Source organism: Mya arenaria, chromosome 1, assembly GCF_026914265.1.
Source record: "Mya arenaria isolate MELC-2E11 chromosome 1, ASM2691426v1".
Classification (NCBI taxonomy): Eukaryota; Metazoa; Mollusca; class Bivalvia; order Myida; family Myidae; genus Mya; species Mya arenaria.
The window spans coordinates 19180594-19208456 of NC_069122.1; the positions used below are offsets into that span (position 1 = coordinate 19180594).

At 35.0% G+C, this 27863-nt stretch overlaps 2 protein-coding genes across 2 annotated transcripts in view; one reads left to right on the forward strand and one right to left on the reverse strand.

The window, feature by feature from the left end:
• On the forward strand, positions 1–26323 carry LOC128225263 (CD109 antigen-like). The gene is made up of 33 exons (XM_052935375.1): positions 1–10; positions 1733–1803; positions 2376–2540; positions 2804–2837; positions 4432–4516; positions 4706–4820; positions 5261–5425; positions 6353–6442; positions 6785–6988; positions 7563–7661; positions 8108–8170; positions 8451–8645; positions 9263–9412; positions 10088–10165; positions 10343–10430; positions 13574–13684; positions 14324–14408; positions 15443–15560; positions 16813–16926; positions 17405–17503; positions 18519–18641; positions 19151–19283; positions 19772–19948; positions 20401–20482; positions 21169–21325; positions 21959–22033; positions 22517–22721; positions 23426–23781; positions 24108–24224; positions 24587–24696; positions 25223–25382; positions 25645–25750; positions 26156–26323. Exons 1-33 carry the CDS (start codon positions 1–3, stop codon positions 26239–26241), a joined length of 4026 nt encoding a protein of 1341 aa, XP_052791335.1. The 3' UTR covers positions 26242–26323.
• The window catches only part of LOC128224324 (tRNA N6-adenosine threonylcarbamoyltransferase, mitochondrial-like), a 451923-nt gene that overhangs the window by 273795 nt on the left and 150265 nt on the right, over positions 1–27863 (reverse strand). The window lies entirely within an intron of this gene.

Sequence of the window (27863 nt, forward strand, 5' to 3'; positions counted from 1 at the left end):
ATGGAGAAAAGTATGCCAACTAAATGGGTGGATACATCATCGTCAAAATTAAGCATATTTTTTATCAGTATTTTATCAACATGCAAGAGTTTTATCCCAGCCCTTTAAAAGCTTGATATAAAAGTTGCATTTTTAATGGCTTTAACATTTGTTGTTGACTATAATTTACAAATTTGGACAAACATGGACAATGTGAACAATACTTAAGTGACACTCTTATTCAAAATCAATGCATACACATGTATAAAATTTTTATAAATTTTGACTGAGAAACCTTAAACTACTTACTGAATAATGCATTTATGGAAAATATAATAAGGAAGTGGTAATCATTTTCAACACAGTTCGTATTGCATTTAGTACATATTCTACGATTTAAAGAATTTGTCTTTGGTACGATATAAATATATATTCGATTAAGATTTTTACGCTGCAGTTTATGTTAAAGCATGCATAGAACCAATGACTTTTCTAGCAGCACTAATAATATTGTCTATATGGTGATACCAAGTACTATCAGCACTCAGTGTACAATGCACATGCTACCCTTGAACAAATTAGGGTTTCGGAACAAAACGGTTTCTACACTTGATGAAAGTAGTGTATTGTGCTGTACGCCAATAAGAGTCTCGGAACGATACATATGTTGCCCTTGACCAAAATAGGGTTTCTGTACAATATAAATACATGCACTTGACCAACATGAATGGCATTATACAGGTGCTCTTGACCAAATGAGCTCTTGGACATATTTTCAAATGTTTCCCTTGACCAAAGTCAACAACAATTTAGTTGTTGCACTGGACGAATTGTAGCTCTTGAGCACTTGCAATTTTATCCGCAAATATCTTTGCTTACTATTATTCATGCCTCTCTAAGACATCGTTCACATGTTTGTCTTGTGGACCAGTGCAGGAAATTTCCCGATCGCGAAACAAGGAATTTCAAATTCAGTGTTGCCCGATTGGGGAATAAACACTCAGTCCAGTGGCTACATTCGAAACTCCTCGGCCATTTTTATCGGAAACAACCGCGGATGTATATGGACGGTTTACAGTGTCAGAAATCGGTACTGTTAAAATCCGCTGGAAGTAGATCGCGTAGTAATTTAATTAAGCAGTTAAACGTAATGACTTTACTCTTGGGAATCTTAATTATGTTTGCAACAATACACTTCACTGGCAACTAAGATCAACAAATACAAGCTAAAACACTACATTTAATTAATGATATAATTCAAAATTTTACGAACTATTTCTACTGATGTATTGGCATACATCCGAGGTTGTTTTCGATAAAAATGGCCGAGGAGCTCCGAATGCAGTGACTATGGTATAATGATGATTAGTTTAGCTGACAATCTGAAACCAAGGTTGTGTACCAGAGAGATAAATCTAAACTCATACCGCCCATTACGTTATTTGTACGGTATGTGTCTCTCTTTCAGTGTCTGTTAGACCTTATTCTTGTGCATTTATTGGCATCTGGGCTTGTACTTTTAGCTTTAATTGTATAGTTTAATAGATGTCCTATTATGTTCATTTCATTGCTATTCATTTTTTCAAACTGGTATTTGAACTAAACTCATATGTCAATAAGCGTGTTTTAATCATTTTAATCATAAACTGATGTGTATCCTAGCTATTTCATGTAACTATGGTACTTAAAAATATACATGTTTTACACTTTTTAAATAAGTTATATTTATTTGAAAAATGGTTTGGCATTTTAGTTAATTTCCGGACATTCGGAGTCTACTCTGACATGACTGTTTTCAACGGACGCTTCAATGTCGACATTTATGTAAGTTTGATTATAATTCTCTCCCCAGATTAACCCATAAATAATATTTTTGTACAAGTCACTATTCAAATTGCCAAATAAAACCCCGTTCGCCATTCATATGTCATTCTGACCATGAAGTATGAGGCTGTCAATATTAAGACAATATCGAAAACAAATCAATCCTATCCGCATATAATAGATGGTATGATGAATCATAAATACGCAATATAAGGACACAATATGGATTCTCTAGCCGTCATTGTATACGTTATTGATGTTATTGCAAGCCTTCGACATAACATCAAACACTCTTGCAAAGTATGTAATTTGGTGCGACATTACAATGACGAGCTATAACCTATTATCGGATTAACATATTCAATGTTCAACTTGTCTGTAAGAGATATGTTTCTGGACGTTTTCATTTTTGAAAAGCAGGATTGAATATTAACAAGGAATCATAATCGAGTCAGATTCATAGTACAACTCTAGTTGTATTAACAATTGAGCCAAATTTAGGAATTGTATAAAATAAATTACACAGTTCATGAATCTTATCCTGAACTTAAACCATTGTACTCTCCTTTCAGGATCCTAAGGGCAACCATATGAAAAAGCTGGCAAACGTCACTTCTGGCACATATGGGGTGCTCGAGGATTTCATGCTCATGGATGAAGAGCCCGTTCTAGGCACATGGCGGGTAGAATCACGTGCTTTAAGGCATCGGTACGACGGCGTCGAGTATTTTGAGAAGGTAAATTTAGATTTTGAACATATATTGATGATTATGTACTATTTAATATTTTTACTTATTATTTATGTTTATGAATTACATAACTTTAAGATATATTTATTATCAATTGTATTTAGTAACAAAATAATTTTAACTTAGCAAAACTATCATTGAATGGAAGCACCTCAAAATTCTGAACGTTATTTAGAAATTGATGTAATTCGTATTTAATACATTATCATACTGTGCATAAATTTGAATCTAGGTTATATGTTTTATTTCAGTCAAATTCAAAGACATTTCAAGTAGACAAATATGGTAAGAACATGTTGAATAGCTTTGATAAACAATTTCCTTTAACAGATAAGAAAAATAGATGAGCAATATTCCTCTGAAAAGGCTTTCGATATATGAATAACATTTTCCAATAACTTAACCGTCTTTTCTCTACTCGATGTTTTCCTACAGTCCGTGTGCTTATTGAAACACTTTAACACCAGAAAATCCTGTCTGAATGGGAAAACCCTTTTATTAATACGATGAAGGCTACAGGGACAAGCCCAGTAGTCGAAAATCAGAAATAACTCCTGCTTAGGGGCCCAAATAAAAGCACAAGTATAAATCCAATGAGAGAGTAAAGATCTCAGTAGCCAGCAACCAAGGTCTAGCCCAAAACGAACAGCGTTTAACCTCAGTAGCAAACAACCAAAGGTCTAGCGTCAAGAGAACATCCGTTAATCAGTAGCAAACAACCAAAGGTCTAGCGTCAAGAGAACATCCGTTAATCAGTAGCAAACAACCAAAGGTCTAGCGTAAAAAGAACATCCGTTAATCAGTAGCCAACAAACAAGTGTCTAGCGTTAGACCTTCGTGTGCTGCCTACTGAGGTTAAATGGTGTTCTCTTTACGCTAGACATCATTAAAATCAGAAGCCCACAAACTACGCTTTTGCGCCGTGAATAGACCCATTGCTCTCAGTAGGCTACAGCTCTAGGTCTAGTGCGACGAGGATACCATTCTATATGAGACCAAGGTTAAGTCCCACGAGAACTTCATTTAAGAATACGATCTTATTCAAAATAGAAAGTTGCCATAGATAAGTTCAAAGACTATAAATGTTATATACCTGTTTATCCATGTAAACATTTGCAAAAGAACAAGTACCTCAGTCTTATTAAAAGTTTGTTTCCTCGGTTTTCGCATTTAATTATAAAAAATCATTGATTAAGTTAGTCCTGATTGATGGTAATAGAAATTCTTATTCCGAATAAGATTCTCGCTTAAACTAAACAAGGGAATACAAACGTCATGGAAAGGAAATATTTCGGATGAACAAACAGTTCTTTTAAAGAAATAAAAAATACAACATCGATTTCGATGCAAAGAGTCGGTTAGAAAAAAATCGTCCATATATATATTTAAATATCTCTCCGAGCAGAACATGAAATACTCATGGAACAAGTCAAGTACAGGCTCCATTGCTTTAAACGTTGATTTGCCGCTGATAAAAATCGTTTGCCAAACTATTGGCAGATGGTAATTAGTATGAATGTACCAAAAGAATGGCTTAATGCGACGCATGTCACATAATAATTTTATTTGAGCAAAGGTATAGTAATGAATCTTTAACCAAAATAGCGGTAGAGATAATAGTTGGTCTCCTTGCACAGCATATGTTTAAAAATAAACCGATTCACTAGATTAATATAAATAACAGCTGGCTGCTGAATCACCTAATAAATGTACAGCATATTTGGACAAGATATAGTTTCGACCAAAACACTTTGTTTTCCTGTGTTCTATGATCTAATTTCAAACGAAAAAGGAGTGTATTATGAAAAACTGGAACAAAGATAACCCTGTCTGGTATGTAAGTCAATGATGTGACCTAGTTGACGCTTTTGTTTTTCAGTGCTACCGAAATTCGACGTGAATGTCAACTTGCCGTCCTATGTTGTTACCACTGATAAGGAAATGCAAGGGTCTATCACAGCAAAGTAGGAAACCAGTTTACTTATGGTTTAGAGATTACAAATAGCGCTATATTAGACCTCCATGTGCTTTCCTTCCTAAGCGACGAACTGAATCACATGTGTTGTATAGCTGTTGTATAGCTGTCAAGCACAGCTTAAGCAATAATAAAATGAAAACTGAAAAGCAGCTCAAACTCGATATATTCTGTTTAGATACACATACGGGAAACCTGTCATCGGAACAGCAAATGTAACAGCCGACATTAACTACAATGGGGCACCTTGGAAGTACCAGGGCGATGAAGTCATGGTCAAAATATCGCTCGATGTAAGATCTTATTGTGTTCTAGCTGGTCTTTTTTATCTCGGGATATTTTTAAGCCATGTCGTCGTCGTCGTAAGCAGCTTCGGTGTCGTCCTCGTTGTTTTTGATCAAAACACGTTCATATTGGCAACTTGGAAACGGTTTAGGTTTTTACATAAAGCTAGGGGCACATATTCAAGTATCAAACCACATTGCTATAATTAAAGCATATCCATATCTATGTCCCTTTTTCAACTTGGAAGTATTATGAGTATTATGCACATATCGTTGCTATGTTTTACAAACCTTTTTCATTAGATTTAATTTATTTGCAACAACAATTGGTTTATTGCAACACGTAACAATACGTTAACTAAATATTGCATTTAAATATGAATTCACTAGTCTAATATCCTGAGGGCGGTACAAGTAGCTAAGCTATATATGATCATTACTATTTCTAGCTTAACGGTAATGCTAAATTCACGATTCCCTTCGACCAACTCCTGAACGAAGTTGACCCCTATTCATACCAACCACTGGTAGAGAAACTGGCCGGCTATCAACTCATCATAAGGGTGAAGGTCACTGAGAGTCTAAACAATGTCACAAGGGAAGCTACGGGATCGGTGAGTGGATATCGTGTGAATTTTGTAAAGCAATCGCAACTGATCGGTCGGCAATTTCCAGAAATGTCAAAATAAACTTTACAAAGGACCATATCTTATTGGTACATATATTTAGTTATTACTTTCAACCATTTTCCCTGGAAACCATGTCCTATGCTGGATAATTGAAGAACGAATGAACTGAGTATAAATTCATATGAAAAACTACAGAAACAAGCTCAGTAGCCAAAAGCTCAAACAAAAAGCCCGTTTCGTGGCACAGGGTAAATGCCAAAGTAATATATCGCGAAATAACACATCAAAAACAAGAACAACAACAAGAAACTCCACAAACAACACAGTGCATAAATATATACTATATAAAAGATAGGTGTGTTCATCAAGGATTGTTAGGTACCACCTTGGAATGGTCAGTAAAATGTAAATTTACTGGTTGGTTTAAAACAGTTTGCGTGCACAGCCTCGCTCTTATCCAGAATAAAGTTAAAACCTAAAAGGTAAATCTTATCAAAGTATGCATTAACTTGAGGAAACTTAATAACACAACCCCAAGTGAACCCCAAGTACTTCAATGATTAGGGATCCCAAGGCTTATTGAATATATTACATTGTAATAGAAACCATGTTGTGGTATACACCATACTTTGCATTATGTAAATCCATAATGTAAAGCTGATGGTTCAATATATTATGTACATAGATAAATATCCAGAAGGTTATACAATATGGACCCCGGATATGAACAATTTGTATAATTTGTTGGTCGCGATCTTAATTGCAGATGGCAAAACAATATCGAGTCGTATGTAACAAACACACAATTATCCAAGGTTGTATTGTAGTGGTAACAGTGGATGCCGGCAATGTAGCTTTTAATAACATTACAGTTGCAAAATGTTAAAGTTTAAAAAAACATATTTATATTAGGTTCTCTTCTACAAAGAACCCTTCACAGTGTCGTTCGCTCGTGATAGCAGTCCAACCTTCTTCAAACCTGGCCTACCTTACGTTGGACACGTACGTATGAAAGAAAAAAACTTTGTTCACTTTGTTTTATTTGTGAAATTAGTCTTAAAATAATTGATATGTATTTCCCAAAAATGCAGGTGCGATGGAAACATTTCAGTTTTTTGCACATATTTCGTCTATTTTTCTATAAAGGTAGAGAAAGCAATATATTCTAATAATGCAGAAGAAGTATGTGACGTCAATGTCATGCATTTCAGACATTCTAGCTGAAATGTTGCTGTTTAAACAGTATGCATATCTTAACAAGTTTCGAGTGTACAGTTAAGTTGTGGTAAACGTTTGACTGAAACTTCATTTTGATAGAAACTATTCACTTTTTGGACCTTACAGATCAAGTTAACACAAGCTGACGGTCGTCCAGTCATATCTAACGCAACGGATGTTTTGTTACGGAGTTACGTAAAATTTTACGACAAAAGCCACGGAAAGTACCGAGCGCACACTCTACCGGACAAGCATTTCGCTCCATCACCAACCGGGATTATCGAGTTTATGGTTGATCCTCCAGAAAACGCCACCTCTCTCCATCTTCAAGTTCGTTAAATCAGTATTATTTAATGTATTTTCTTCGCCAAAATGTAAAAGCGTAAACGGCTTTTTACAGATCTTAAAATTGAACTAGTTCATATACTGAAAAACTCTAATCTTAAACGAGAAGTACGAGGTTTCTTAAACGCAGAAACTTCGTCTTGTGTACCAAATGGAAAAGTTAATTCATTGCACAGGGTTGTCTGAATTGTAACGCATGTGACAATCAAAATTATCATTATGTCATGCAGTTTTGTTAACACGATTTTAATTTTCTCTTATACTTTATTTCTAAATATTTGAAGCTTGAACGTTGGTTTATGTTTGTTGACAATGCAATTGGGTTTATAACTGCATAACTATTTTAATAAGCTGCATATTAACATTAAATGATTGTCTTATTATGTTTAAGTCGAGATGCTTTTACTATCGATATTTTCTTTGGTATGTTTAGGTCGAGAAGACAGCTTACATAAGGATATCAATTCTTAGGTGTAACCCAAGTAAATATTAACACTAGTTATTAAATGTCTAATATAAAAAATGAACGCATATCAACTTTATGATTTGTTGTGCTTAGGTTGAGTACAAAGGACTCACCGACACGTACGACATGACAAAGCCGTCCTGGTTGATTGAAAATGGAAACCTTCAGCTGTCTCAAGTCAATTCATCAATGGTAGGAATAATATCATTTCTTCTGATTGTTTTCATATTCACATGAAACCCCGCTCAGTGAAATTTTCAACAGAAGTTTCACCCAAATTGCTCAAATATGTCAACTGACTTGATTTTTATATAACCGGTATATTGCTGCAATAAAATCAAAATTAAAAGTATGAATGTTTCAAAATGAAACAATATCAATATCAAACTTGAAAAGTATGTATATTCTATTTGACCTATAATGACAGCCATTTATAAATGATCCAACGATAATTGACAAAAATGAACTACAAAATATAACATCGCTTGTAGCGATGCATGTCGGAATCAATGAGTAACTGATCTTCTATATGTAAGGAGCATGCTTGCGATCGATCGGTTTGTTGAATTATGTATTAAGGATTAATTACAATACTGATGACTGATACTTATTTGTAAATTAATAATCCATTTTTTCAGATCGGGGAAGTCGTTGATTTTCAGTTACTCGGTGCGGTGCCACTTGGAAAGGTTTTCTACTATGTAAGGCTTTCGGTCGTTTCATATTTTAACCAATATACCAGAAAGATTATTCCTAATATTCTGTTAAGTAATGTCATAAATTTTGTTCCAATCCGAAGCGTCTCCACATATTGCGCGGTATGTAAAAGGAAATACACAATAGAAGGTTATTACACGTTCAAAGAAAAACTGGAATTATCTGTAAGCGAGCGCGTCCATAACATTCTCACAGAAGGTCTAGATGAACGGGATGCCCTCTGAAAGGCCCAGTGATATGACTACAAAAATTATCTTGTTTCAGGTGATAACAAACGACCACGTTACCCTATCAGGAGCACTAGACTCGGTTTCCAAGACAGAGCATATCCACTTTCAAGTTCGGGACGATATGAAACCATACAGCAAACTAATCGTGTATTACTTCACCACGGATTCCTGGAATGCGGATTCCATTCATTTTGTTGCAAAGACATCCGCTGATGTCTTCCAAAACAAGGTAAAACGCACAAGGCCAAAGCCATAATGCTGGATTATGTCTACAATAGTATCATTTTTGTCAAAGGGACTCTCTTACATATTTCATTCTTGTTTCTTCAAAATGAGTTCAAGTTGAGTAATTTTATTTATAACTATGTACAAAAAATATCTAACAGATGTAAAAAGGTATAAAACAAATTGCAAACCTTTACCCAATCACCCTTCAAAATATATTACTACGGCTTTTCAATGAAATCGAATATATTCTGTCAAATTTGCGAACAAAATATCTTTTATTTGAACTTCTAGCGACGATTTACCATTAATACAAGTAGTTTAAAAACTTTTAGCATGAACTCTTTGTTTTGACTTCTTACCCTATATAAAACTAGTGAGCCATTAGATACTATTCCAAATGGAAGCTAAAACTTCTTAACCATGTGTAAATCTGATCGAGTTAATGACATGTCAACCAGTTCTATATAATTCGTATCTACCTTTAGATTACACAAATATCTAATCATGAATGAATTGGAGTGTCTTTATTTTTCATATTTTTATTAAGTAGAAAGGATGTTCGTAATAATCATGATAAGTATATTATTAATGATAATACATGCACTTGACTTATTTCAGATATCAATGTCGTTTGACAAAACTCAAGCCGAACCAGCTGAGAATGTTTCTCTCCAAATTTCCACTGATGCTGACTCTCTAGTAAACATTCTTGCCGTAGACCAGAGTGTTTTATTGTTGGCTACTGGAAATGACATCACCCAATTTGATGTATGTGTAACCGCAATATCATACGTAGTGATTTTCCTTTACGAGCAGATAACCACCATTTACGACAATCTCTTTCAGCTTAATAAGCCTTTTTTTGAAAATTGTTTTTTTTTAAAGTATTTACGCAAAATGTCAGTAAAGCTCATTTAGATAACGTCGTGTTATAATGTAAAAAAGTTTTTTTTTAACTTTTGGACTGACGTCACGTGATTTCGATTATCACGGCATGTATTACTTGTGGCGGTGATTGCTTTATAGCTAAGGGATATAACTGCCGTGGCTGGTTTGGTGTAACCGTTGTTCTTATATTTACTACTGTTTGCAAATAAACTAAGCACTGACAACTTGCCAATCATTTAATTAAGGGGCAGTGAAAATGCCTATATGCTACGAATAGAAAGTAAAATTGTACCGCACTGAAAACAATGTAAGCCTGCAGACAAATGAATGAGGGATCAGTTTGAACAAAAACCAAACGCAGAATATTTGAAAATCAACTTTCTCTTAGAGCAGTTTTTGGAAACTGTCAATATGCAAAATGTATTTTCACCACCTCTGCATGTATTGCACTCAATACTAATTAAAGTATTTGAACTTCGTTTATTTTTTCGTTTTCACATTACTAAAACAAAATCGTATGTTAATTTGCTATTCCAAAAACGGACTATTTTACAGGTAATAACATCTCTACGTCCGAACGACAGGCCTTCCCAGAATGCCGCCTCTATGCACGACCCAAAACAGATCATGCAGGTATGTATACAATATTTCCTTATTATTTAATTTCAATTTGTCAGCAACCGAAATTGCATATTGACACTTATTTCTTAACTGATTTGCCATTTAATAAGCAATATCAAATCATGCTGTCGGTTGATTGTTGGTTCTGTTAAACATTAGTATAGTCATAAGTTTACCTTTTATTTACAGACCTCGGGTATACAGGTTCTCTCTGATGTAACAAGTTTTTCCTGGGCAGCGCCTCACTATAAACGACAAGTGGACTGTTTCCCCGGAGGTATACATCGTACAAAATTTAACACTTTTGCAAAGTCGAAAATAAGGTACTTAACTTTAAAAACGAGTCAAAACAAGATTTGATCGGTGTTACTTATCGGAGTGCATGGTATTAATAACAAACCTATTTAATCAATGAAGTCAATGGTGTATTGCCCAAACAGTAACACACATGGCATGTTAAATAACACCCCTTCCTTCGGACATTTTGACACAACTGAGTACAGGTATGACAAAATAATTAGCGGCATTGGCAGTGTCGCATGCTCCGCTGCTCTAAATCTAATTCACAATCAAAGCGATATTATTAATTTCATGTTAAAGGTAGTTTGTATAGTTAATAATGTTTTTCGGCCTCTTCTTCGTGCCTGGCGTCAAATGGTCAAGTATGTTCAGAAATTAATGCATTTCTCATTGGATCTTAACCAATAGTTGATACAGTTTTTATTGACCTAATATCGCAACATAGTCAGACAAGGACCATATCAGATTATTTATACCGCAGAAATAGGCAGTGACTTTTGTTTCAAAATTGACGGATTTCACCAAAATACGATCGCACTTGAGGCAGGCACCATATTCAACTCGCAAACTTTTAGTGAATATATTTCGTCCCGCCGAAGGGTCCATCATTTGTAATGTTATTATTTATCAATTGCATTGATCATCATATTAGGTCAATGGAAGATGTACATTTGATAAAGCTTAAAATAAACGGCTTCCATTTTTAGTATGCACCAGGGCTGCCAACGTTCCCTTACCGTAGTCATTATTTCATATTATGATAGAGCAGTTAAATGAAATATGTTTTTATATGTCTTTGAAGCTGCACTCCAACAGCTATACCGTTTATTTAACTTTTTTATTTTTTGTCTTGGAAAGAGCATTTTTTTTGCCGAAGTATCTGCAAACTAATGATAAAAGATTGCTGACAAAAGGTCAGAGCGCAGATTTTAATATTTCCGTTCGAAAATTAATGTTTTATAGCTTAAACCGTTTAAGAAAAATGCATAACACATCAATTTTTAAACTTGAAAATAAAAATCTGCGATCTATTTTTTTATGTCAGCAGTCTTATAGAATTGGTTTTCATGCATTTTCGCAAAAGGTAGCTCGTTCCAAGTAAAAAAAATCAAAACGTTCAAAGAGTGCACTTTAATTATTAATAAAAAAGATAAAATAATAAGTTGTATATCTTTGGAAGGAGTGCCCGCATATGCACATCATTAAATAAATGGTACTTTTTGCACACAACATGCATCCATTTTGATAACAGCGGTTTTTTACGATGTCTCGAAAGTGTTCCTATGACGCCATAAGTTACAAGTATATATTTTTCCCAAACAGTGTAACTATGTATTAAAACAGTTGGAATTATTATAAAATGTGTCAATGTTAATTTATCATTCGGGTGTCCCATTGTCAACTTTGGGGCAATCCGCTGAAGCGAAAGTGCCTAAAGAGTTAAGGTAAACAGGTAAAATATGGCTAAACAGTTCTCAGGACTTTGTCTTTCAACAGATCAACTTACTTCCTACATATATGTTAGGATAATTCTTGCCCTTGAAGATGATGTTTTTGTATTAATTGTATGATTTTTACATTTTGGTCCTTTTTAAGGGTTTTGTTGGTCATTAAAAGTTACATTGAGATAAGAAGGAGCTAAAAATTGTTTTGCTATTTAAAGTTATTATAGACATCCGATTGGTAAGCTTCCAGCGGATAACGATGCAGATTTTTTTCTCTTTCAAATGCACTTTCGAAATAATGATTTTTTAAATATCTTTTGGTCCTTTTTGAACATTTATGTAGAATTTGTAGAAAATCGATGCCCAGAAATTGTGTATTCAACTGTTCGATAATTGTTTAATGGCCCACCCCGCGGCGTATTCACAGCAAGATAGAAATAATCCATCGGCAATGTTATGACACTGGGTATGACATGTGCAACGAAGTTGGTCATTTATAGAAATAAAATTATTCCATAATTGTTTCGGAGTTTTTTCTTTTTATCATTATTATATAATTGAAATTATATATGATACTCGATTATTCATTTACAACAGTAGTTAAGATATGTCATATATTGTTTTTATGTAAAAAAAAAGTAATATATTTAGCAAAAAATATTCCCATTTTTAATCGCAATCACTATTACAGACAGTTAAAACGTAACAATTTTCTTATAAAATATTAATGTTTCAAGATTCAGTGTCAATTTTGGAAATACATATGGGCTATGAAACATAATAAATAAGGGTATTCAAAGACAATAATTTACATATCTACATCGAGTCAACATGTTCATTAGTAATGCTTAAGTTCTAATTCCTAATGGTAAACATTTTTGTCTACCATCTTGCACTCAACCAAACATGTTTATAAATTTAGCGTAAATATTTTGATTAGGCAAGAAATGTGTTACATGGAAATTTGTCAGCATATTTTAGTAACGAGTGCACTAGGTTTTCATAACGTGTCCGTGAAAAGGATATTAAATCAACATGTTGTTATGGAATAAAAGGGTATACCTATCTTATTGTCAATACAACATTGATGACATTTTAACTTGTATCGTTAAAGACCGGTACTAAATGATAGCAACTGCAGTTAATATTTTATTTAAGCTGTTTCTCTCCGAAATTTCATACCCAATTTTGTGTTACACTGCTATTAGAAAAAAATACCAAACTGTTAAAATAAAGGTGTGGAAATGGCCCCAATTAAATGTCTTGATAAACGATCAATTATAGACTTCAACAAAAAGACACAGAATACAATATGTAAAAGAAGTAAGTTTATCAGAGATGAATTGATATTTCAGTACTTTTTTAACTAACGTTTCCCCTATAGAACAGCTCTACCTAAGTATGGCTAAATCTAAAATCGTCCAAAACTGAAATTTTCTATCGCAACTATATTAAAAGGACGGGTCAACTTTATTACCCTCATAAATTCTGTATTTCTTATATGCCTTAATCTTACACTGCGTCCAGTAGATAAATAAGTGCTAAACTAGCGTATCTTTACTCTACTATTACACTGAGAGGAGAATTCGATAGAGACCGTCGTTACGCTGATAAGCTCCAAAGTTGGCAATGTTTAAAGACGCACATTGGATACCAGGCATGCTCCATGTTCCAGGTCCAATGCCTGGAAGTACATATATACCGGGAAGGTTTCCAACGTATGTGCCAGGTGTTGTTCCAACTCCAGCTCCAGGCATGACATATGCTCCCAATGTTATTCCGCCAGGTAATTTACGGCATTTCAGATATCTTACATATCGTTTGTTTATTATAAGGTGGTACATATCCCAGTATGATCACCACAACCGTTCCTTGGATGTATTCAAGTACGGCATTTGCAATGACCACCACACCTGCATCCTATCCTCATGGAGCAGGAACAGGTACAGTTTCTCTACGGCACTCTTCTGTAAGTTTGTATGATGACATTTCAGGTTGCTACGATGCAAAAAGGGTGTGAGAGACCAACAATTTAAAGTTGCATTATTTCTGTTTTTCATTCAGTCTTAATTGCAATCGTTTGTAAGAATAACACATACATTGTTTGCTACATGTTTTGGTGAAGGGCTTATTTGTAGTATTACTTTCGGTATACTTTTGAAATATTCATATTCTATACATTAAAAATAGCTCCAAAAGTTAAGTAAATACACATGGGATACATTAAAAACTGCAAACACACCAGTTTGTGCTTTTATTACGGTTATAATACATATTAGATGGAATACTTCGTTGTTTGCCCTTAGAAAATGACCTCTAGTATAATACACAGTTGACAATATGCTTAATTGCCTTTAACCAAACGGCTTAAAATAGTATAATACACACTTGGAATACATATATTTATTTATCTTTTGAATGACAGGTAACTCCGGATCCACGCTTCAGGAAGTTAAACACACGAGAGAAAATTTCCCCGAGACTTGGTTATGGACAAACATAGTTTCTGAGTATGTTTTGTAACTGTATACACGTGTCAGAAGTTCACATTCATATGTGCATTATCCCTTTTCCCGGTAGTATTAAGGCACGTCTTAAGAACAAAGGATCGCGTCTGTTGATAGAGTAGCTGTTTGATCAGCATTAAATTACCTACATCATTGACCTAAGTCATTTCAATCGATCTTGCTTAAAAAATCTCTGAAATTGTTTACAAGTATTTACTGCTGAAAACGAACAAATGTCGGCACCTACTCAACACCTATTTTTTGAAACACAGTCATGGTTAATAGATGAGGTTAAACCATTTGAAATGGTAAGTTTTCTTAGTTTATTTACTACCAACGAACCTTCAGAAAGTAATACAATTCCTGTATAAAGAGCAGATGTTCTCCATGCCCACCAAATTGTCACTAAAATTTAAGGAATAGCAAAATTGTTAGGTATAGATGAAACAATCAAATTAAGTCTTTAGCAGATTCTGTTACATATGCCTACAATCTGTGCCTTTTGCAACTCGTATGTTTGTTTGGAAGGGTACAAAGGGTTTTGCAAGGTATCAATTGAACATTTAAGATCATTTGTAGACTTAAAGGTGTTCGCTTCTAGTTACTGTTAATAGTGTTCTATAAAAAGATTTTGTTTTAAGAAACCTCTTTAATGTAAAGAAAAAATGTGTCAACAGCTGACGAATAAATGTATAGTCGTCGACTATTTCTCTATTACAAGCATAGAAAATTAACACCGGATTTAAAAGTCTAAAGAGATGTAAAGACATGTTTTACGAAACGGACTGATTAGAAAATAAAAACCATAGGAAAGCAACTAAGCAACCTGCTGATTAGTTAAAATATTTGGTCTGACGAAAAAGCCTCAATCAAAATTAAACAGGTAAATGTTTTAAAAAATGATCAGTTTTGACTACGAAATACAAGTGTTTCAGTGACTTTACCATATACTTCGGGTAAATCAAATGAATGTCTGTTCCCTTTTACGTGTACTGTAAATTAGACTGTGTATATTTGGGTGCATTTTCGTGTTTAAGTCAAAACGGCGCCGCTGTAATCTCTGCGACGGTTCCGGACACGATTACTTCCTGGTACGCTACGGCCTTCTCGGTTAACGCGTTGTCTGGACTTGGAATCACCGATGGGCCATCAAAGGTAAGCCTTATAATTAAGGTTTGGGATACATGTAAGTTATACTATTTTTATATTATTATGAAGAAAGCGTTACACGGATATTGTTAATGCTGTTCAGTGTAGTGTCCTTGGTTGAGTACCAGTATTGAGTTCGAACAAACGACCACTTGGGAGGGAAATGGACACCTTTAGACTTTAGACTACACCGACTCTCATTTGATTTGAAACATATAACTTCAATGCTATGTTAAATCTGTTATGTTATGAAAATATTGCTATTATGACTGGAATGGAACAATTTGGAAAAAGACATCTTTGCGACTTGACAATCACACATTGTATGTCATGCTTCATGCCCTTTTGCTGCATAATAAACTGACCCAGCCGTTACACTATCACAACTTCTATATATATGTAATGAAACGTGGTGTGATACGAGAAACACCAGGTGCAGTCCCTAGCTGATTGCGAATACATCTCACGCGATCGTAAAATATCCGGATATGGCACTAATTGGCTGGTTTTGAGATCATGGTACACATTTCGATAAGGCAAAGACAACAGTCAACAATCAAAATACATGTACATTCTATGTTTGTTGAATAATTTGTCTTAATTGCTTTATGTAAAATCCCTTATAACTTGTCTAAATATTTGATATTACATTAACTTGGGTATAGATGTTCGCAAAGATAATTTGCATACTTGTCATAAGCCATATGAAATAATTTAAGTGCAAAGTTATGTAAGTCAATCAACAAAGAAACCGGCTGATGGTGCATCGGAAACTGCACGTGATTTGATTGTGAAACCCTTTTTTGAGGGGTAAATGTTTAAGTTTCAGTATTAATGAATTAAAACATTTAGCATATGCAAGTTTAGTCCGAATGAATTCACAATTATCTGTGCACGGACCAAATGATTTCATAGATGAATCGCACTTCTGAAATATTCAATTTCAATAATACAATATGTATTATCTTTAAAGCACACATTTATCCTGGATAATTATTAAAAAACACTAAAAGTAACAATTCCAAGACAGAAAAACACCTAGTTTATAAGCGACCGTTTGCACACGCCATGAACCTTATATAAACCATCCAAAGCGTGTTGTTTCTAAGATAAGAGGTATTTCGAAGACTATTGGAGTATGATTACAATTGAAAAGACATGCGCTCTTCTTCAGAAATGCAATATGAATGAAAATATCATAACGTTGAAAAGTAATGCATTTTGGCAATGGTTTTGCTTCCTTTTCACTTTAATTTAGTTCACGACGTTCCGGCCATTCTTCGTAAGTCTGAATCTGCCATACTCTGTGGTGAGAGGCGAGCAGGTCGTCCTGCAATCAAACATCTTCAACTACATGGGCCAGGACCTCGACGTATGTGCAATTAAAAATAACTTATCAGTTATTTAAACATTTGTGGATTTCTGTTGCGATCAATATGTAGTTCTGCTGATCAAGTGATATTCATCGAATATGCATATACATTAAAAAGAACATATTTTAAAAGCACACTCGGAGTGATATGGTCTAATATATAACGTATGTACAGCGTAAAATCGCATTATTAGTAAGGAAAAATGGTTGAGACCATGTGAATAAATTAACGATTGATGTGAATTTGATTTATTAAATATTACATGGGTCTGCAATTAAATTAATATTAATGTGGAAAAAGCACGGATTCCATGTAGTTCAACATTCCTTTTAATCACACCGTTACATCATATTTGGACAATCAACTTATGCACTACGAAATGAAAATCAATTGTGTAAGAATAAAAATTATTCGCACTTTCTGGAACGCAAATCTGACTCTCTCATCAATATAATGCCCGAGCATAAAACATTTCAGGTGACAGTGACATTAGATAAATCCGATGACTTTGACGTCATTCAAAACAAGAGTGGCCATGTGACGTATCAATCCATGGATGTTGTCACTCAAATACACGTAAGTACAACAAGAGTGAACAAGTAACGTACCAATCCATAGATGTTGTCACTCAAATACACGTAAGTACAACAAGAGTGGACATGTGACGTACCAATCCATAGATGTTGTCACTCAAATACACGTAAGTACAACAAGAGTGGACATGTGACGTACCAATCCATAGATGTTGTCACTCAAATACACGTAAGTACAACAAGAGTGGACATGTGACGTACCAATCCATAGATGTTGTCACTCAAATACACGTAAGTACAACAAGAGTGGACATGTGACATACAAATCCATAGATGTTGTCACTCAAATACACGTAAGTACAACAAAAGTGGCCATGTGACGTATCAATCCATAGATGTTGTCACTCAAATACACGTAAGTACAACAAGAGTGGACATGTGACGTACCAATCCATAGATGTTGTCACTCAAATACACGTAAGTACAACAAGAGTGGACATGTGACATACAAATCCATAGATGTTGTCACTCAAATACACGTAAGTACAACAAAAGTGGCCATGTGACGTACCAATCCATAGATGTTGTCACTCAAATACACGTAAGTTCAACTAGAGTTGATACGGGTCACCTTCTCGAGTCACCGCAGATTATGTCTTATTTAAAAACAGCTGTAAGGGCATGCGCTAAATATCTTGTTCCAAATTATCGCCGATCGGCTTCAGGTAAATAGTGAACTTATAACCTGACTAAATAATAACAGCCAACTTAAATTACGTGCTTGTTGGCAATCTAATATAAGTTTGTTGTTCTTCACTTAAACTCCACAGTACATGCAAATACATGGGGGTTAATATAGAGCATATTGTAACAAGCCACATTAGAAGGTTTTAATTGTGTCATCATTCTTAAATCAAATGGATACATTTGAAAAAGAAATAAGATGCGAATTCAATGTGTATACATATTTCTTTCATTAAACTGATGTGATAGCATTGAGAGTGTAATTCTTTGTGATGCAATCGTTTATGTAATTATCTCTTTTATTTGCTCCTCAGGTTAAAGCAGGAGCGGCAGCGTCAGTTTTTGTGCCAATTGTCCCTCGTATCGTCGGTCAAGCGGAGATATCCGTGAAAGCGCAGTCACCTTTCTCAGCAGATGGTGTCAAACGACAACTTAAGGTGCGTGATTTTGACTAAAATAATATATATATGTATATATATATATATATATATATATATATATATATATTAAGTCACGAAATACATCTAACACATATAAACTTATTTCTTCTTAATCGATCAGGGGCAGTCTCCATATAGGAATACTAAATTTATTTACGGCTTTAAATAATATAGTCCAAATAAAAGAGACAGGTATTACCGGGCTCTGATACTTTAACGATGAAAAGGGAATACATCTGTATCGAACTTCATTCCACGCTCTGCAATATTCCATCACACCGTTGAACAACAGCAAAACGACACTTCAACGAGCATAATTTTCTTTGTATTTATTTCAGTTTTTAAGGACATATTTAATGTTATTGCAATGTATCATAACTTAAACATTTACTTTCAAGATTTTTAGCAGACCTCGTAATGCAATATTTTTCAGTCATATATAAATTATAGTGTGAACAAGATTCAAACGTTAATTTATGAATCCTTTTATGCAAACACGTCACTAGGTCGAGGCTGAAGGAAAGAAGATGCACTACAACGTTCCCTTACTGATAAGCGAGCTGAACCCGACCGACGTGGTTTTGGCTTTCCCCGATAATCTCGTGCCAGACTCGCAGAAAATTCAAGTTGCTGCTATTGGTTTGTGATTCCTTTTTGTTTTCAAAGTTTTTTCCGGTTTCTTCTTAATATTAGTATACTGGATTTTTATGGTAAATATGTTATGACCGGCTGCTCAACTTTCCTAACCTAGTTTCCAGGATTCAATAAAAGGGATTTCACCAATTTAAGTTTAATTGTCAATCATTGTAGTTCAAAGCTAGATTTGACAAGAAACAGCTGATCAATTGGCCATAAAAAAGTTTTTCAAAATAGTGACTGAATATTAATTGCCAAGTTCTAAGTGACATAATGAGCCCTTCTGTAAACAATCGTACGGCTTGTGCTTTTATTTTTACTATATTTTCTCGTTCTATGCGGCATAATGGCCACCGTATGTAAAGAGCCTGACTTCTCATAAAAAAGTTTATGGCTATACTATATTATAGTTTAATAATCCCGTTCTAGGCAATATAACACTTCATATCTACGTTCTTATGGTTTTATTTTAACCATTTTGCTCCTTCAAGGTGATATTATGGGCCCTACCGTAAAGAATCTAAAGTCTCTGTTACGCTTGCCGACTGGTTGCGGAGAGCAGACGATGACGAGTTTTGCACCTGATGTGTTCGTGTACAACTACCTGCAGGCCTCAAATCAACTTACGCCGGAAATTGCAGATATGGCTAAACACTACATGAACAGAGGTTTAAAAGTTTAATTGATTTTCTTTTTTTGTTTTATATATAATTGATCTGCAACAAGCAGTTCTCAGTAAATATGACGTAAGTATGGCGTGTTTTACTGTTTGTTTTGTCATGCTGTTTCGATTTAAAAACGCTCATACATCAAAGGTTGGTGCTGTTACTGTTTTTTTATTTTATATGTTATGGCGGCGCCATGGGTTAACTCAATTCTTTTTATGTAAAGGGTGTTTTTCTAAACACGCAAAAACCCGACAATTTTAACGTTTAACTAGACACTAGCGACTAGACACACTAGGCGTATAAAACAATCAAAGGAATGAGTCAATAGTTCGCCTCTCCATCCAATCAAAGCAATAATAGTGTTGTAAAATATAAATAAATTTGCGGTAATAAATCTGAAAACCGAAAAATAATTATTTACTAACTAGGCTATTTGTTTCAACTTTATCCAGGATACCAACGTGAGCTTACGTTCCAGAGATCAGATGGTTCCTTCAGTATCTGGGGCCAACAGGACTATCAGGGAAGCATGTGGTATGCATGTCTTATTCGTTTATATGTCCGCAAGTATAAGGCAAAATATACAGCCATATTAGCATTTGACATTTTAAAGAACAACTTTTGCCATAGAATCGTTTTGTTTTGGAAATTGGGTTGGATTGTATTTATAAACATTATTCTTTTTAAAAAAAAATTGAATTATTGCAATCATGTTGTTATGTGGAAAAATGTGTTCAGATTAAGTTTGGGATATGGTTTAGTTAACTTCGAGTAATTGGTGCCACAAGAGACAACACGAGATGTGAATGGATACATTTATATCCCCTTGATTAACATTTGTCTGGTTTCTTTGGGTACCAAATTTTCACTACAAACCATTGCCTATACTCAATTTGACAAACGGACTCAGGCGCAGTTAATATCAGCTTATAATCGACACTTTAAAACAAAACACATCAACCTTTTAGTTCAAACAAAACATATGAAATAAAATGCCCCATAATAAGCAAATCATATTATTTTTGAAAGAAAACGTTGTAATTCATTTAACACTTTATTTTGTTATCCTTTCATTTGCCGACTTTTCATTTGTTGTCATTTGTGTTAAGTGCTGAGCTGGACTCGATTAAGCATACGACGAACCAATTTGTAAATATTGCTTTTGCACATCGTTTGTAAAGGTGTTCATTTATTAAAGCTTCTTTGATTTCCGGATTCAGGTTGACGGCGTTTGTATTAAAGTCGTTTTCCCAAGCTCACAGGCATATTTTCGTGTCCGACAATATGCTGCGTACTGCAACAACATGGATTTCATACAATCAGAACTCGGACGGCTCTTTCCGGAGTGTTGGAGCAGTTCACAGTACCTCTTTACAGGTAAGAATGTACTGTATTTAAATTCTTAAAGCCCTGTTTACTATTTTCTTGTGTGAGTTTTGACAATGTCAGTGAGATGTTCTGACCGTAATGATCATGAAATAGGTCATTGGGTATCCGATGTACAATAATGCGACTGTTTAACGCCTGGTGACCCCACATACTTGTGTTATCGTTGTGCAGGGTTTTGATGAGGAGAGAAAGAATATGAAAAGTATATGATACCGAAAAAGTATAACAAACAAACCGTTTAGGCCTTCAAAAATTGCAAAATATGTCATTTACGTCCGATTTCAGTAGAAAAAAAGAACTGCTTGTACTAAACGTTTTATATTATACGTGATTTGTCATTTACTTTTTCAGTAATCAGTAAGCAAGACTCTTTTAAATTATACATAAATTATAAGGGGTCTCCTGTTCTCAAATTGTAACATTTGTACAAATGGCTCTATGAAAAAACACACACATCTGTTCATCAGATAACATCAAGACACTTAAAACAGATAACAGTTTGAATCGAACCAAAACTACCATTTCAAACTTGAATGTTGTTTATGCTTCCGAAGAATGTCCATTCCAGAATGTCTTAAATTCGCGCCGCCCTAGTGATATGAATTACGTTCTCTTTCACAGGGAGGCAGTTCATCTAAGTACAGTCTGACAGCGTTTGTGCTGATTGGCCTGTTAGAAGCTGAGCAAGTACTTAAAGTAAGGCCGATAGAAATTGGTTTGTATTTATTTATTTTAAAACCATTGTGCATTTACCTGTGAAAGCATTATAGTATAATGTTATGTGCAAGTATGCAATCACAAGTATATGACTTGTTGACGCAATACCGAACTCACATTTTCATATTCACATTGAGGAAATCAAACGTTGGACGCCTTGATGAAAGGCTTATTTGCTAACTGATGAGCTTAATGAACACCTTATACAAGAGGAGCTACAAAGTCTCAAAAATAGATCGAGTATCAAGCTACCCTTAGGCGGCTAAAACGAGTTTCAAGTGTAAACGGAATCGCAATGACATGGCTCTGCAGGGACAAAAGATACGAAACGGGTAGTTGAAATAACTGTTTGTCTAAGACTCTATGGCGATTTCTATATTGTTCAAACATGTCTTTCATTTTGTTCCAAATCAGCCTTTGTCATTAGGAATATGCTTTGTCATATTTTATATTTCTTTATAGAATGAATACCGTCTTACCAATATTGCTGCAAAGGCTCGCGGATTTCTTGAGCTTCATCTTGCCAATCTAAATCATCAGTCTAATGTGGAGTTGATTAACGATACTTATGATCTGGCAATTACTGCTTACGCACTGGCCAAAGCGGGAAGTGTCCGATCATTTGACGCCTACACCAAGCTGAAGAGCAGAGCAACCACAACTAAAGGTTCGGTGAATTACACTTCCGGTCATAGAGTTAAGGTTTCAACTCAATAAAGTATAACAGTAGTTTTGGTTTTAACTAATTAAAATATTTTAGTAGAATCAGACAATTCGCAAAGAGCATTTTTACCCGCTTATATATCACGTTTTTATGAGCTTCACGTAACGCAAAAATCTTTGTGCTGAATGAGCTTAATGCGGTCTAACTCATGCTTATCCCAAATTTTCATTGGCCGCCGTATTCAGCACACAGCCTTAATGATATATTATATATAGCGTATGATGTTTTAATCAAACACAAACCACCCATCCAAATTGTTGCTGTACTTTTTTATGTAAACTGGAATTAAAACATGTAAAATGAAGATGTAAAGACATAATGTACTATTCGACAAGTCAATGGGTTTGAAAAGGCATAACCTAAAATATATGAATAAGAAAAGTACATTCCAGATATGGTATTCTGAGTAGGCGGAGCTTGAAAGAACACTAAACGTTAAACTGCTTAACGTTTTGTGATAGCACCGATTATCCGTTTCATTGGCTGAAATTGAATGTTGTATTCTGATGTCTAGTTTAAGTTGACTGTTTCGGTGAATTGATAACAAATGTTATAGTTTTGTTCAAATATTAGTAATGCAATTGGACATGAAACCGATTATATCAAATAGATAAACATGCTGTTACACAGTACCGTGTATTTTACAGACGGTAAGATGTTCTGGCGAATTCCAAGGGCTCAGTACACGTACAGCTACTGGGAAAGTTTCTACGCTCGAGAGTCACCGCTTTCCGTGGAAGCCACTGCCTACGCACTACTTTACCTCGTTCAGACCAGACAACTTTCTGAAGGGATGCCACTCGTCAAGTGGCTCGTCTCCCAGCGTAATTCACTCGGAGGTTTCACGTCTACGCAAGACACGGTTATTGGTCTAGAGGCCTTGTCAGCCTTCGGGTACGTTACCACCGCAAACCTGGACCTTAATATCGATGTGAATGGCGTTCATTATAGCAAGAGTATGCATGTAACAAAGCAGGAGGCAATGGTCATGAAGCTACTAGATGTAAGTCATTAGTTCAAAATCAAAGATTTAATTATAATTTACTGAATATTTCCTATCGTTCCAAAAAAACAACGAAATGTAAATCTGTCCAGTGAATCTATTAATGCATATCTTATTTGTATACTTGGTCTTCAAACATGACATCAAACCATCGTATACTTTTCATGATTGCTGTTACCGAGGTATAAATTCAACTCTTTCATACAGGGATTGGCTTAAAACCACACAATAATTTACGCATTGAATTATATCATGTAATGTGCAAAGTCGTGTGCTAAAACACCATGAATGAAATAACCTCAATTTACTCATTTGCGTTAAACTAGGTTCCGTCCAGCGCCATTCCAGCCTTCAGGCCACATGGCGCGCACACAACTCCGGCCAACTCCCCGCTTCCATCGATAAGCCTTGAGGCACACGGAAACGGGTCCGCTCTCGTGCAAGTAAATATTTTCTTACAATGAAGTATTACATTTTGGTAAATTTTGTATGAAAGCAATATTCTAATTGAATATGCAGATTAATATTTGACGTTACTTGCTCGTTCAGCTTTGTAGCAAAACAGTACAAGCATGAAAGTCTCCTAAAGCGAATATTACCAAATCAAAACATGGGCTCCTATATTCGTGAAAATGTATAACCTTATTTATACATTCATAAAATACATATTTTGTTAACATTAATATTGGTGTTTCAGATTTGTTTTTTTCCAAATGACCGCTAAAAATGGTGCTCTATTTCTAAACCTAAGGTACAATGACGGTCGGAAATTTGTACCCTTAGATACACCGATGCCATTTTGCAGGTTTCAGTATCGTTCAATGTGGAGACTGAGCCAGCCGCTCCAGCGTTCAACCTAACATCTGAAGTTGTGCAAGAGTCGCTACATTCCATTGTCGTAAAAACGTGCGCCAGGTAAGAACACGCTAGTTAAACTTAACTGCATAAGATGTTCAAGAGTCGCTGTACTCCATCGTTAAAATGTGAGCCAGGTGAGAACACGCCAGTTAAACCTAACTACAGTAGATGTTCAAGAGCCGCTGCACTCCATTGTTAAAATGTGAGCAAGGTGAGAACGCACCGGTTTAAACTAACAGGTGAGACATCGCTGCATTTCATTGTCGCTCAAACGTTTGTCTTCTCACTGGTAGGAACTTGCTGCTGCTTCAACATGTGGAATAGGTTTTTAAATATGACATGTCATTATCTTAATAAGAGTTGAGATTTTACCAAAGATATTTGTTATTAGCGGTTTTGCCAGATTCTTCTCTTGTTCAGAATCATGCATCTTTTTAAACACGCGTGGTTCAAATTAGATAGCAATCAATTAGTTGTCAAAGGTAAAAGGGTTGCCTAAAATGATGCCTTAAACTGCCCAAAAGATCTTAAACAGACAAGGTATAAATACATTTTAAATCATTTTCATTGCCCTTATTTTCAGGTACCTTTACTCCTTGTACCATGGACCGGGCATGGCGGTCGTAGAAATCGATATGCCAACAGGTTTCGAGGCGGACCTTGAAAGCAAGAATTCTGACATCTCCTTATCCAAAAAGTCTGAAATCAGGGACCAGAAAACCGTCGTTCTCTACTACGATGAGGTATGTTTTTGTTGACAGCAATTGAGACATTTTCCTTACAAAAAGTCAAGAAATTCATTTATTATTGACCAAATCTTGGTAAACATTGTTCAACTGTGGCATTCTATATTTCGTTTCATTTTTAAATTAACGAATATTTAATCTAATATTTTTCAGAGAAAATTACCTTTAAATGATTATAGTTGGGTAAGGTATGGTTTAAATGTCAAGTTACATTTTTTAACCTAAGTATGTATATTTTAACCTCTCACATAAATTTTAGATTGGTCCGTACGCTGACACCTGCTCCTATGTTGAAATGATCAGATCCGACCTCGTGGCCAACCTGAAGCCTGCTCCAGTCAGAGTCTTTGACTACTATGAGCCAGGTAGCATTTCTTGCATAGCTTTGCATTCATGCATGTAGTTGTATATTGCTCTTTATTACATTCCTTCGCTTTTGAACGACAGCAATAATCATATTGGAGTCATAATCGAGTAAATGTACTGTACATTTTCCCAGATTTGGTGTATGTTCATTTTCTAAGACAATTTATACTAACGTTTGCAAATGAAATTAGCAAAGCAAACACGTCATTCAGCTGATAGAAGCAGGACTATAATTCTCTCTTATAACGAAGAGACAGTTACTTTGTAACGCTATAGCGATAACGAAAAGTTAGTGTTCAACATTTGAGGGAATGTTATTTAAAGCTGCCGGTGATACTTTGTTTATAGCATTGGTTTCCTTTCAATTGCCGTGATCATTGACGATGTTATCATGTTGTTTTCAGAGCGATTCAAGGCCTTGGCATTCTACGAGTCGAGTGTCCTGCGGGATTCCTCCTTCTGTGATATCTGCGCTGACTGTGGATGCTAATCATGTTCGCGTTCGGCAATGATTTTGAAACCAGTTAATATGGGAATACTTTAAAAGCAAATAAATGTCCATTACACAATAATTTTGCTCTTTATCGAATTTTGTAATTGTTTTCTTATCGCAACATATTATGGCGTTTAGTTTATTATAGTTAAGTTTGTACTTTATTACTTTTATTCTATTAGCCCAATTGTAACGAAAGTTGATAGCTCAAAGAACAACCCTTGCTTACAGAATCACCCTCGATGCGGTTTTGTATGTAAAACACAGTGCTGGAGTGCTTTGAAAGACACGACAAAGTGCGCTTTGTTAGACTGGAACACACAACCTACTATCCTTGAGTTGTCAAAGATTGATTAGTTGTAAATTCTTTTGTTTTAGTGGTTTCTTTACGAAGTTCTAATGATTATTGTAAGAAATAATGTTAAAGACTGATTCGTTGTAAAAACAAATATGTCGCTACTTTGGAAGTGCTAATGATAATTGTAAGAAATGATACAACGATTACACAATTGAGATACGATGTTTTCTGGGGTCAGTATTCATATTCCCTCCCAACAGCATTATGTTAACTTCGTCAATACCTAGTGCAACAAAAACTAATGAATGTATTCTTTCTTAAGGATTTATAGCACACGCAATTTGACGATGGGGCAAGAAGGTACTTAGCATTTAAAATATGCCGGTTACGGAAGAAACGGTGCATGCTCAACAACACTAAAGGTATAAAACAGGACGCCTGCAAAACACACTCACATTCATAGCTTAAGCATCATTTTAGGACTTAATAAGTTATAAAATATAACTATAAAAAGAAAGAGAAATAATAGGAATGTGCACGTTTACAGAATTACATCCATACTCAGTATATGACGTAATGTTCGTCCATATCGCATCCGCGTCTGCTATACGCGTATGTTAAAAACGAACCAGTCAAATACTGTCGAGTCTATTCCATGTGTCAACTTGCGCGTCAGATCTGCCTCCCGTCCGCTAAAAGTTGAGTGATTTAAGAAGACGCAGAAGCGGACAGGAATACGGATGAAAATATATAGAAAGTTATTTTCTGAATTAAGCAAAAGTGGAAGAACTTTTTAATTTCATTTCTGCTCAATATAGACGTTTATCTCCATGAAAACGACATAATGCTCTTAGTTAGCTCTTAAAGATCTCTTATTCCTAGAACACGCCCCTTGTGTTCCAGTGCAAACATCGAAGAGAACGCACGCGCATCTTTATACTCTTAGCAAAAAGTCGGCTGTGCTACATATTAATTGTGACAAAGCCTCGTAACAACACTGTGAAGACATTATTTTGATTGATTTTGGATATTTAAAACATGAAATAAGTCGTTCGTTGTGTATGTATTAAAATAGTGCCTATTTATATCAATGGCATACAAAATGCATTACCATAAAGTTAAACAGAGGCAGCATCAACATTTCTTGAGTGGACATACATTTCCGCTTTATTCTTTTTTGCATATCACTGTAAATGGTTTATGCCTATCAATTATGAGCAGGATGTTGAGAATTATATAATGCCTAAGGAGTTGCCTTTTCCTCTCAGATAAAAAAACAGATATAAAAGAAGCCATATGTAACTATAGTAGATCACAGTAA

Coding starts and splice junctions, on each gene's coding strand:
- LOC128225263 (XM_052935375.1), top strand. Junction 13,685..14,323: donor TCCCAATGTTATTCCGCCAG/GTAATTTACGGC, acceptor TTTGAATGACAG/GTAACTCCGGATCCACGCTT. Junction 22,722..23,425: donor CAGAGCAACCACAACTAAAG/GTTCGGTGAATT, acceptor TGTATTTTACAG/ACGGTAAGATGTTCTGGCGA.